This window comes from Macaca thibetana, chromosome 10 (assembly GCF_024542745.1).
Source record: "Macaca thibetana thibetana isolate TM-01 chromosome 10, ASM2454274v1, whole genome shotgun sequence".
NCBI classification, from domain to species: Eukaryota; Metazoa; Chordata; class Mammalia; order Primates; family Cercopithecidae; genus Macaca; species Macaca thibetana.
This window is the reverse complement of record NC_065587.1, coordinates 6,683,314-6,695,327: the sequence shown is the minus strand read 5'-3', so window position 1 is coordinate 6,695,327 and position 12,014 is coordinate 6,683,314. Positions and strand designations below refer to the sequence as shown.

At 50.3% G+C, this 12,014-nt stretch overlaps 2 protein-coding genes across 3 annotated transcripts in view; one reads left to right on the top strand and one right to left on the bottom strand.

The window, feature by feature from the left end:
• Window positions 1-12,014, bottom strand: part of SULT4A1 (sulfotransferase family 4A member 1) — a 996,812-nt gene that overhangs the window by 282,711 nt on the left and 702,087 nt on the right. The gene's annotated exons all lie outside the window — the stretch shown is intronic.
• Window positions 1-12,014, top strand: part of PARVB (parvin beta) — a 695,786-nt gene that overhangs the window by 639,487 nt on the left and 44,285 nt on the right. For both annotated transcript variants that reach the window (XM_050805942.1, XM_050805943.1), the window contains one exon: window positions 7,050-7,152. In XM_050805942.1, coding sequence (XP_050661899.1) covers window positions 7,050-7,152 — 103 coding nt within the window. The remainder of the gene's footprint in view (window positions 1-7,049; window positions 7,153-12,014) is intronic.

Below are 12,014 nucleotides of genomic sequence, written 5' to 3'. Positions count from 1 at the left end.
AACCTAGACCTGGCCTTAGCCTCCGGGTCCTGATGCAGATTCCTAGCACACAGCACCTAAAACCTTTGCGATTTCCTGAGTGATAGGAACGTCTTTTGTTTTTCATAATGAGACTTGGGTTTATGCTAATGAGGTGACTCAGGGTGGGGGCCGGCCCCAGAGTAACCAAGCGCAGGATTAGAGGGGTGGGGCTGTCAGTCCTACCCACCCCCAGCCTCTGGGAGGGGTGGAGAGGGGCTGGAGAATGAATCAAATCGCCAGTAGCCAATGATGTAATCAGTCGCCTACATAATGAATCCTCCACAAAACCCATCAACAGTGGGATTCAGAGAGCTTCAGCGCTGGGGAACACCCATGGAGGTGCTGGGAGGGGGACATGCAGGGAGAGGGCATGGAAACCCCTCCCCTCCCCGAAAACGCTGTTCCATGAAGCGTTTCCTATTAATTACACTGTCCCTGAGTTCTTTTTTTTTTTTTTTTTTTTTTGAGACGGAGTCTCACACAGGCCAGGCTGCAGTGCAGTGGTGCAATCTCAGCTCACTGCAACCTCTGCCTCCCAGGTTCAAGTGATTCTCCTGCCTCAGCCTCCCAAGTAGCTGGGATTACAGGTGCCCGCCACCAAGCCCGGCTAATTTTTTGTGTTTTAGTAGAGATGGGGTTTCACCGTATTGCCCTGGATGGTTGCAAACTCCTGAGCTCAGGCAATCTGCCTGCCTCAGCCTCCCAAAGTACTGGGATTAGAGGCATGAGCCACCGCGCCGGGCCCGCTGTGCCTGAGTTCTAACCTTTATAGTAAGTTGGTAATCCTAAGTAAAATGCTTTTCTGAGCTCTGTGCATTCTGGCAAATCACTGAACCTGAGGTGAGGAGCCCTGATTTGTAATCAGCGGGAAGAGGAGCCTGGTAGCCGCATCTGCAGCTGGTGTCTGAAATGAAGTCCGTTTGGTGGGACTGAGCTCTTAGCCTGTGGGGTCAACTCCAGGTAGTTGGTGTTAGAATCAGATTGAATCGTAGGACACCCTGTTGGTATCAGATAAGCAGAGAGTTGCTGTTGGAATGACACGTTGGGTGTCAGGAGAAAACCACACAGAACTCCTTAAGCAGACTGGTTGAAAGCAGGCTGACTACATCTCATCTGGGGGTACGTCTCCCCCCAAGAGCAGATTTCACATCTCATTCCCCGGTTGATTGGACAAGACCCTTCCTGGTCTTTAAGTTCTGTTTTCTTCCTCCCTTTGTCTCTGTGAAGAAAATCAGCTGCATGAAAACCATCCTCTGGGCAGAAATTAGTGCTGTTGGAGCCACACAGAGGTGCCCTCCCGTGCCCCCTGGGCCCCACTAGGCCGCGTCTCCCCCTGCCTGTTGCAATCAGCCCTCGTCCGACTCTTTTTGGAAGTAATTAAAACGTAACTGTCATAGCTCTGGGGGAGACAGGCTGCAGATTCTGATTATAATTCAGAAGGATCTAAAGGAAAAGTTTTTTTTTTTTTTAATTCTGGTTAAAGCAAAATCTCGTAAGACGTGCGTGTTGGAGTGGTGTGCACGAGCACAATTAATGCACATCCTAGACATCTGCCCGCAGGATTCGGGGTTGGCAAGTGAGTGCGTCCCTAAAAATAATGACTAGCGCTATCTTTAAAAAGTCTTTTGTGACACAGCGGATTAAGATGGTTGGCCTGGGAAGTACAGCGGCAGCATGAGCTGTGGTATCCAGGAATAAGTTGTACCTCCTCGGGGTGGCAGTGGAACTGGGCTGTGAACGGTTTTTGCTTCCCAGAGCAGACTGCCGTGGCCTGCTGCGTGGAATTTGATTTTAATCTTTTTGTTTGTTATTTTTAGGTTTGATCTTGGACCGGGTTCGAGATCCAGATGCGATTTTTTTTTTCTTTTTTCAGTTTTCTGTATAGCAGCAACATTGTCTCTTGTATATTTCCTAACAAGACTGAGCTCTGAGCACGGCAGCCTCTGGAACCAAATGTCTGCATGCCTAGGAGACCTGTCTAGGAAGTCCATAGGTGGTTCTGCGGTTTGAGCCCCTTCTGTGGGTCTGTGCCTGCTTTAGCCACGGGGAATATGACATTGAACAAAACACAGGCCCCGCCTGGGAGGAGCTGCCAGGCCAGCTGGGAAGACAGACCTGATGAGTGAAAATGAGATCACGTGGCCTACATGCTCCGAAGAAGGCTGAGGCAGGAAACAGGACTATCTTCTCCCCACTGAATTGTCCTGGTATCCTTGTTAATATCAGTTGACTGTGATGTGAGATTTATCTTGGACGCTTCTTTCTGTTTCATGGGTCTGTGTCTACCTCAATGTCAGTCCCACAGTTTTGATGACTGGAGCTTCGTAGTCAGGTTTGAAACGGTGGAGTGGGGTCCTCCAGTTTTGTTCATCTTTACAGATTGTTTTGGCAATCCCGGAGTCCCTTGAATTTACATGTGCATTTTATTATTATTATTATTATTATTATCATCATCATTATTATTATTTTTAGATGGAGTCTTGCTCTGTTGCCCAGGCTGGAGTGCAGTGGTGCAATCTCAACTCACTGCAACCTCTGCCTCCCAGGTTCCAGCGATTCTCCTGCCTCAGCCTCTAGAGTAGCTGGAATTACAGGCACACACCACCATGCCCGGCTGATTTTTGTATTTTTAGTAGAGACGGGGTTTCACCGTGTGGGCCAGGCTGGTCTCAATCTCCAGACCTCAAGTGATCCACCAGCCTCGGCATCCCAAAGTGCTGGGATTACAGGCATGAGCCACCGCGCCCGGCCTCTATATGCATTTAAGACCTACTTGTCAAGTTCTTGAGAAGCCATCTGGAGAGTGATTAATTTGTAAAAATGATACTTATTATCTTTTTGAACTGCCAAAGTAATATATGCTGCTGAAAACCTGGAAGACAGAAAAATCCACCAGAAGGCAGGGCTGTTTTTTTTTTTTCATATGTGTCTCTTCAGACTTCTCTGTGTTTTTCATTTTTCTTATACAAATGTGGAATCATTCCAGAGCTAGTAAGTGTCTGGGGCCACATTTGGCTTAGTACCTTGGGAGAAATTAGAGCTGGAGTTACTGGGTCATACAGTGTGCACAGGGCTAGGGGTTGACTTATTTTCCTTTCTGAATGAAGACTCTGAGGTCCAGAGAGGTTTAGCTGTGTGACTCAAGGTCACACAGCTAAAACGCTGGTGGAGCTGGGTCTTAATGCAGACCCTATGTATTCATGCCATGCTGTATTTACACAGGCGTGTGCACCAGTGAGTCAGGATTTTAGGGGGTGTTTTAAAATAAATTCTGCCTGTAAAACCTTCTTTTTTTTTTTTTTTTTTTTTTTTTTTTTGAGACAGGGTCTTGCTCTGTCACCCGGGCTGGAGTGCAGCGTCCCCATCACAGCTCACTGCAGCTTCCTCCCAGGCTCAAGCAATCCTTCTGCCTCAGACCCCCGAGTAGCTGGGACAACAGGTGTGCACTGCCACACCTGGCTAATTTAAATATTTTTTTTTTTTTGTAAAGACGGAGTCTCACTTTGTTGCCCAGGGTAGTCTCAAACTCCTGGGCTCAAACAATCCTCCCGCTTCAGCTTCCCAAAGTGCTAGGATTGCAGGTGTGAGCCTCTGCACCAGGCAAACCCATTTTAAAGCCATTAGCCAAAAATTATAAAAGACACGCAGAATATGACGAGTAGTCACTTATCTAGTATTTGCGGCATCTCTCGGGCTTAGGGTTTGCTGGGTGGTCTGAGGAGGTGGAAGAGGCACTGTCGCTGGCCTTACCTGGCTGTCAAGGGCTGAGTGGTTGGTGGAGGGAAGAGGTCTGTGGCCTGGGAGGCTGCAGGTGGGAAGGAGGTCAGCCGGGGAGCTGGGAGGATCATGGGGAACCCATGGTGGAAATCAGGGTGGCGAGAGAGTGGAAGCAGGCAGAGGAGGGCTTCGAAGACCAAAAAGCGTAGTTAGGATTGCTGCTCCGTGTGTCTGTAAACTTAGTGTTCCCTCTCAAAGTTAGATGACACACTTTGAAAACAAACAAACAACAAAACAAACCCATAAAATCTCACTAAATGGCCAGAGCAAGTTCCCGGGGGGTGGGGCTTAGACGCAGGGGCCTGGGTTCTGTGGCTGGGGGAGTTGGCTTGGGGTCAGTGGCTGGGTCAGTCTTCAAGAGCCACCCTGGGTGGCACTCCAGGTCTCTTGGTCTGGGGCGAATACCCTGACCCGAGCAGTTTCACGGCCCCCTCCCCTCACAGCCTGGGGGAGAGTCCAGGGTCGGCCCTGTCCCCCTCCCCCCATTCCTGTCACTGTTAGTCCCCCATGCTCAGCTCACTGGCAGGGCTCCTCCTGGCTGTCCCCTCTGCCTCCAGTGCTCTTTCCTCAGGTGTCCTGCCTGCCTGCCTTCCTGCCTTCCTGCTTTCCTGCCTTCCTTCCCTGGAAAGGAGCACGCCTGGGGTGTGGCGAGTCCTGTTAGAGACACTCATGGAACCCCCCACCCTCCCGTGGGAGGAGCATGGGGAGGTGGGCCCTGTGCTTAGGGGGTCCTGGGTTAGGGACAGCGCTGGAAGTTGCAGGAGGGCATAAACCAGCCTCAGAAGAGAGTGGGGAGGGAGAAGGGGAACTGTTCAGGGCCCTCAGGCGCGTGCCATGTGAGGGTTGGGGGAGTCAGGGAGGATCCCCCAAGGGAGGCTGCAGAGAGTGAAAAGAGGAGGGCAGGAAGCCAGTGAGTGTGGGGGTCTGTGGGCCATGGGGGGTCGGGGGAGGCAGCTCCTTGGGAACTGAGGGGGTTCAGGTGCATCTCTGGGACTCCCAGGCCAGTGCTCTCCCTTGCCCTGCCAGCCGCCTCACAGAGATGGCCCAGGGTGGAAACAGGGTGTCTGGTGCTGTGCCCCTGACCTTCAGAGGTGGCGTTGACAAGACCAGAATGCCACAGGGCTGTGCACCTCTCCCTGCAAACTGCCCTTTAATTTATTTTTACCTCTGTTCCTTGTGGGCTTGTGTGTTAGGTTTGATATTTTTGTGTTACTGGGAAAATAGAGTGTGCTTCACAGAAATTTGCCTTGTGGCCAGTGTCGCAGGTTGCAGCTGTTTCTGAGTGACAGGGGACGGTGTATTCTGGACTTGTGTCCTTTTGTTCATCTCTGAGAGGGGCCATAAACTCCCATTTCCGAGAGGTTACTGGGACCAATTAGATCATTGCGTTAGTTTCCCTTGCACAGGAAAATCATGCACTCCGTGCCATGGATCGAGTCCGTTTTATTTTGTGGAATAGACATGTCGGAAGCAGGATTGGCCAGGTGGAATTGTGTTCGGCGGGAGTCCTGTCTTTCCATAGGTACTTTCACAATGGAAGCAATCTTCTTCTAAAGCGTATCACCCAGTGAACTGAATAGAAAATGTGTTGCAAAAAGGCTTAAGAGGAAGGCTGGCCTGGAAAAATGAAACTCACGTCCACAAAGAGATTCGTACCTGAACGTTCATGTCAGCACCATTCACGGTACCTTAAAAAAAGGGGTGATAACTGAAATAACCATCAACCAAGGGATGGAGAAACAAAATGTGGTCCCCCATGAGATGGAATATGATTCAGCATAGGCACGAAAGAAGAATGGAAACATGCTGTAACATGGATGAACCTCGAAAACACGCTCAGTGATAGAAGCCAGACGCAAAAGGGTGCACATCATCTGCTCCTGTTTATATGAAATGTCCAGAAAGCCAAATCCATGGGGAGGGGAAGTAGATTCATGGCTATGAGGGGGTGTGTGGGAGGGAGACAGGGAGAGTGGCTGCTAATGGGCATTGGTTTCTTTGGAGGGTTGAAAATGTTCTAAAATGGATCATGGTGATGGTTGCACAATTTTGTGAATATCCTAAAAGCCATCGAATCACACACTTTTAAAGGATGAATTGTGTGGAGTGAGAATTCTGTCTCAATAAGGGTGTATACAAAATGCAGCTGAGGGTGGGCACACCAAGCTTGTCAGTAATGATGCATAAATCCCCTTTGCTGTCCTGGGTTAGGGTGGGTTGAGGCTTAGGGTGACCAGGGAGGAATGGACATCTTTATTTTATTTTATTTTATTTTATTTATTTATTTTTTTTGAAACGGAGTCTCGCTGTGTCTCCCAGGCTGGAGTGCAGTGGCGTGATCTCGGCTCATTGCAAGCTCCGCCTCCCGGGTTCACGCCATTCTCCCGCCTCAGCCTCCCAAGTAGCTGAGATTACAGGCGCCCGCCACCACGCCCGGCTAGTTTTTTGTATTTTTAGTAGAGACCGGGTTTCACCATGTTAGCCAGGATAGTCTCGATCTCCTGACCTCGTGATCCACCCGCCTCGGCCTCCCAAAGTGCTGGGATTACAGGCTTGAGCCACCGCGCCCGGCCGGAATGGACATCTTGTAGGTCACCTTGACTGTCTTGGGGTGAGGAGAGTGCAGTATTACCAATACTGAATCATTCGGCCCCCCACCCATACCAAGGTGAACACCAGATGCTCTGGTCCTAGTGGCTGCAGAGTTGTATAGCCTCTGTCCTTGTGCTAACTCGACTTGGTGGTGGCCCCAGAGCTGTGCAGCCTCTGTCTCTGCGTTTGCTCTGGTCCTGGTGGCCCCAGAGCTGTGCAGCCTCTGTCCCTCCACTTGCTCTGGTTCTGGCAGCTGCAGTGCTGGGCACCCTCTGTCCCTGAGCTTGCTTTGGTCCTTGTGGCTGCAGAGCTGTGCACCCTCTGTCCCTGAGCTTGCTCTGGTCCTGGTGGTGGCTGCAGAGCTGTGCACCCTCTGTCCTTGTGCTTGCTTTGGTCCTTGTGGCTACAGAGCTATGCACCCTCTGTCCCTGAGCTTGCTCTGGTCCTGGTGGTGGTCCCAGAGCTGGGCACCCTCTGTCCCTGAGCTTGCTCTGGTCCTGGTGGTGGTCCCAGAGCTGTGCACCCTCTGTCCCTGGGCTTGCTCTGGTCCTGTTGGTGGCTGCAGATCTGTGCAGTCTGTGTGTCTGCACTTTCCCTGGTCACTGCCTCATCCCCGTGGCACTGGCGGAGTGAGGCCGTAACGCCTGCGTCTCCTGCAGGTCCTCCTCGACTGGATTAACGACGTGCTGGTGGAGGAGAGGATCATTGTGAAGCAGCTGGAGGAAGACCTGTACGACGGCCAGGTGCTGCAGAAGCTCTTGGGTGAGTCCACGGCAGGGACAACTCTGTCCCACCCCCATCTCCCTGTAGCAGCCCTGGGCTGGGCCAGGATTCTCTGCGTAGTGACATGGTCCACAGGTCCTAGGAGGACACTTGAAGCTGCAGTGTGCCCTTCCCAGGTGGTGCCCTCAGGCCCTGGGCTGTGGCTTCAGGGTCCTCTCTCTCCTCGCCATTTCTACAGAACAACCAGCCATGGGGCAGCAGCAGGTGCGGCTCCCATTCTGTTGGGGCTCAGACCCACTTTGTGTCCCTGCCACCCGCTTTCAGCTTGAGCTCCTTCAGCTCAGGATGGGAGGCAGCGGGAGGGAAGCGGGTCCCCAGCGATATTCTGTGAGTGAATGTGTCACCAGATACGTGATAGCTCACGTTCCCTCACCAGGGACAGGCTCTAGTGTCGCATTTGCTGGGCGAGGGCAGGTTAGTGATCTTCCCGGGACTGGCTGACAGATGGATTGATGGCCCAACAAAGCGGTTATTTATTCATCAGATGTTCGATGAGTCCTGAGTGCTGGGTGCCAGGACTTTGATCTTTGAAACAGACATGGTCCCTGTCCTCAGGAACTTACAGTCTGTCTGAAAAGACAAATATTTTCGAATAGTTACAGTTACTGTTCAGATTGGTTGTGATGAGGGCCTTCGGAGATGCCGCAGGTTCTGAGGAGAGGACCGTGGCCTGGGGGCGGGGCAGCCTTGCAGCTCACGCAGGAGAACAAGCGGGAGTTTGTAGGCAAAGAACGGAAGAGCAGAGTTCGCAGATGATGAATGAGAGGAATTCTCAGACTCATGGTGGGTTCTCACGGTGCCTGGCATATGTTTACACTTAATTTTATTTAATATTACTTTAAAAAATGTAAAGCATTTACATGCTTCACAAGTCAAAACTATGAAAATGACATACCTTGAAAGGTCCTAGCCAGGTGTGGTGGCTCAGCCTATCATCCCAGCACCTTGAGGGGCTGAGCCAGGAGGATCACTTGAGCCCAAGAGTTTGAGACAAGCCTGGGCAACATAGTGGGACCTCGTCTCTACAAATTACCAGACGTGGTGATGTGCACCTGTATTCCCAACTGCTCAGGAGGCTGAGGCAGGAGGATCACTTGAGCCTGGGAAGTTGAAGCTGCAGTGAGCCATGATTGTACCACTGCATTCCAGCCTAGGCAACAGCGTGAGACCCTGTCTCAAGAGAGAGAGACAGAGAGAGAGAGAGAGAGAGAGAGAGAGATCTCACTGCTTTCTCTTCCACCTGTACACTCCCAGGTAACAATTTTCAGTGGATTCTGATTTTATCCTTCTTATGTTTCTTTACAAAAATGTCCATACACACAACTACTCATTTCCCTTTTGTTCCATGCATAAAAGGTGGTGTATTTTATACATTGTTTTACACACCTTGCTTGTTTCACTTAGTGATATGTTCTAGGAAGCCTTCCACGTGGAGACCACCTTTCTTTTTCTTTACGGCTGCATTGTACCCCACTGTGTGGATGTTCCTCAGTTTACTCACCCAGTCTTCTCTGTGGGGCATTTTTGTCATTTCTAGTGTTTTTCTTTCACCAATAATATTGTGGGAATATCCTTGTTCAGATGTTGAAGAAACTAGAATTGTTGACCTCAAGTGTAATGGGTTGCTTCCTTGAGCTGACCACTGTAGAGGAAGGAATTATCAAATTCGCAGAGGCTTCACCTCTCACCTCTGGGCTTCCCAGGTCTGTTGTGCCTTGGTTGATCTTTCCTGTAGCCACTTTCTGTCTTCCCTGGACTGTTCAGTGTGCAGACCTGATGTAATATTTCCATTAAAAAATGGCTCCCTTGCTCCTGCAACACTCCAATTTCTCTGCATCACTCAAATGTACTGACCATTAGATTTGGCACCTGATGGGTCATTGGTGGCCCAGATGGGAGCCGTTTTAGCACAGTGGTGGGGGTAACATCCTGATCAGGAAGGGTTCAGGGGCAGAGAACTGTGCCTTTGAGATGCATAATTTCGAGAGGGAGAGAGAGGAAGGGAGTGAGGCCGTGGTTGCTGCAGCTCCTTTCCTTTTTGAGACAGGGTCTCACTCCATCGGCTGACCTGGAGTGCGGTGGTACAATCACGGCTCACTGCAGCATCCACTTCCCGGGCTCAGGTGATTCTTCCACCTTAGCCGCCTGAGTAGCTGGGAGTACAGGTGCATGCCACCATGCCTGACTAATGTTTTGTATTTTTTGTAGGTAAAAGGCTTTGCCATGTTGCCCAGGCTGGTCTTGAACTCCTGGGCTCAGGCAATCCACTCACCTCGGCCTCCCAAAGTGTGGGGTTTACAGGCATGAGCCACTGTGCCTGGCCATAGTAGCTCCTTTTCATGTCTGTCCACTGGAAACCATCCGAGCTGCCTGCTGAAATTACATGTGTGGAGCCCCTGGCACAGTGCCTGGCACAGGTCTGTCATCAATAAGCGGGAGTTGTTATTGCTGTTGTTTTTTAAACAGATAAATAAATGCCAAGAGCAGAAATAAGGAGTGTCTGACTCCCTGCTGGGTACCCCATCCACCCCAAGTCCCCTGGGTGACTGGCGCATGATAAACATTTGTTGATTAAGTCAATGAAAAAAATTCCTGCAGTTTCATTACCTATAAAGATTGTGGGATCCTCTTGTGGGAAATGAAACGGGGACAGATAAATGAGTATTGTTTGGATTTTTGGTCCTCAGTGCCATCCACAAACTCCGGAAGGGATCAGCTATTTGCTGAACAGTCTTTCGGTTCTCATAGAGCTCTGATATGTTTTCAGGGTCCCCAAATGCCTATGACAGTGACCTCAAGAACTCAGTGTCCCCTTGTACGTGGGATAGCATACCTCTTCAAGGTCAGCAAGAGATTCCACCCATGTCATCCCCAGCATTAGTGGGGTCAGCAGATCCTCTGTCTGGGGTTTTGTTTTTCTGCTCAACCTCCCTGCTTTGATGGACTGCACAGACAAGCCCCATCCTGGTGGAAGGGTCACCCCGTGGGCCATCCTGGAGGGTCACTCCCACAGACAAGCCCCATCCTGGTGGAAGGGTCTCCCCGTGGGCCGTCCTGGAGATCTTGGATGTGAAGATTTGGCTGTTGCTGGTGTTGGCCCTCTGTTGAAGCAGTCCCTCCAATTGGTACTTTGCTCCCTGCCTGAAGCAGATACTTTCTAATATTTTCAGAAGCAAACTTCAATGTTGTGTTCACTTTCATTTTTTATTTCTGATTCTTTTGCCTGCACCTGTGGCTTCTCCCACCCAATGAGTTGAAACAGTATGTCCGCAAGCCTTGTGTCTGGCAGCCTGGCTATGGAACTGGCCCTCAGAATCTCAGGACAGGCTCTGAATTTGCATCTGCATCTCAGCCATGGTTGCCTGTAAACCATGCCAGTGCCTTCTATGGAGTAGAATTACAGGGGCATCTTTAAAGCCGCATCCTCCCCTCTCAAGACACATCCTTTTGGTTCCCTCTTCAGTTAGTGCTGGCAAATGGCAGCACTTACTCTGGAGTTGCTGTGATTGTCCATGAGTCCTGCTACCTTGGTTGTGTTATCCATAAAGTATAACATGAGGCTTCCTTTGGCTCAAGCAGCCTTTTTCTTGTGGAGTAGCTGCTCTTCCATCTTGTTTGAATAATGGCATAGGCACTTGAGAAGGCAATTCTAAAATCTGAGTGTCAAGTGGTTTGACATATTAATAGCACTTTTTTTTATTGAAAAAAGAACAATGGACGACAATATTCAGATAGTAACAGAGCATCAGAATGTCTTGTCTGGTTTTGTGAATGTTGTTACACTGAAAAGACATAATATACTATTGATGTGATATACTCTTGATGTGATACTACTGATGTGATCACCTGATCCTTGAGCTCCAGGATGCCAGGAATGACACCGATGTAGGCATTCAGCTCTTTGGCTTTCCAAGGGCAGAAGCCCAAATCAAATAGGAGATTTTAGCTAAATGCCAAGGTCAAAGCCAACTTCTGTGCATCTGGAGTAGAGAAGAGGTCTGAGGACTGGGCCTGGGCTGTCAGCCATTAGTGGTCAGGAAGAGGAAGTTCTGGCAAAGGAGTCCGACAGGGGTCAGTCACAAGGGAGGGGGAGCCAGAGGAGTGTTGCATTTGGGAGGGGTAAAGGAGGTGTTTCTAGGAGGTGAGAGGGAGTGAGAGGAGGAAAGAACAGACCTCTAGTTTGGCCATGTAGAAATTACCCGGAGTGAACCAGCAGGACCCTAGAGGAGTCCCTCTTCTTTTTTTTTTTTTTTTTCTCTTGAGATAGTGTCTCACTCTGTTGCCCAGGCTGGAGTGCAGTGGCGTGATCACAGCTCACTGCAGCCTTGACCCCCTAGGCTTGGATGATCTTCCCACCTCAGCTTCCCCAGGTAGATGGGACCACAGATGCATACCACCATGCCCAGATAATTTTTGTATTGTCTGTAGAGCTAAGGTTTTGCTATATTGCCCAGGCTAGTCTTGAACTGGGTTCAAACGATCCTCCCACCTTGGCCTCCCAAAGTGTAGGGATCACAGGCATGAGCCACTACACCCAGCTGAGTCCTTCTTCTTGAGAGAAGATTCTGAAAGCAACTCCTAGGTACTCTGCCACATGCCAGGTTTCTGGGGGTGTAGCTCCCCTGTGTTTGCAGTGCAGCCCTCAAAGTAGACTGCATATGGTCAGAGTGAGGTGCCCGTGCTGCAGGAGCTCCCGACTGTCATCCTGCTGCTCACTCATGGGCACGCCCTCTCCTTGTGAAGGTGAGGTTCTTCCTCACATGTGTTCTCAACCCCACATGTGGCCATCACTCTGGGTCACCTGCTACATGGGAGAATCCTCCCCAACTTTCTCTCTTTCT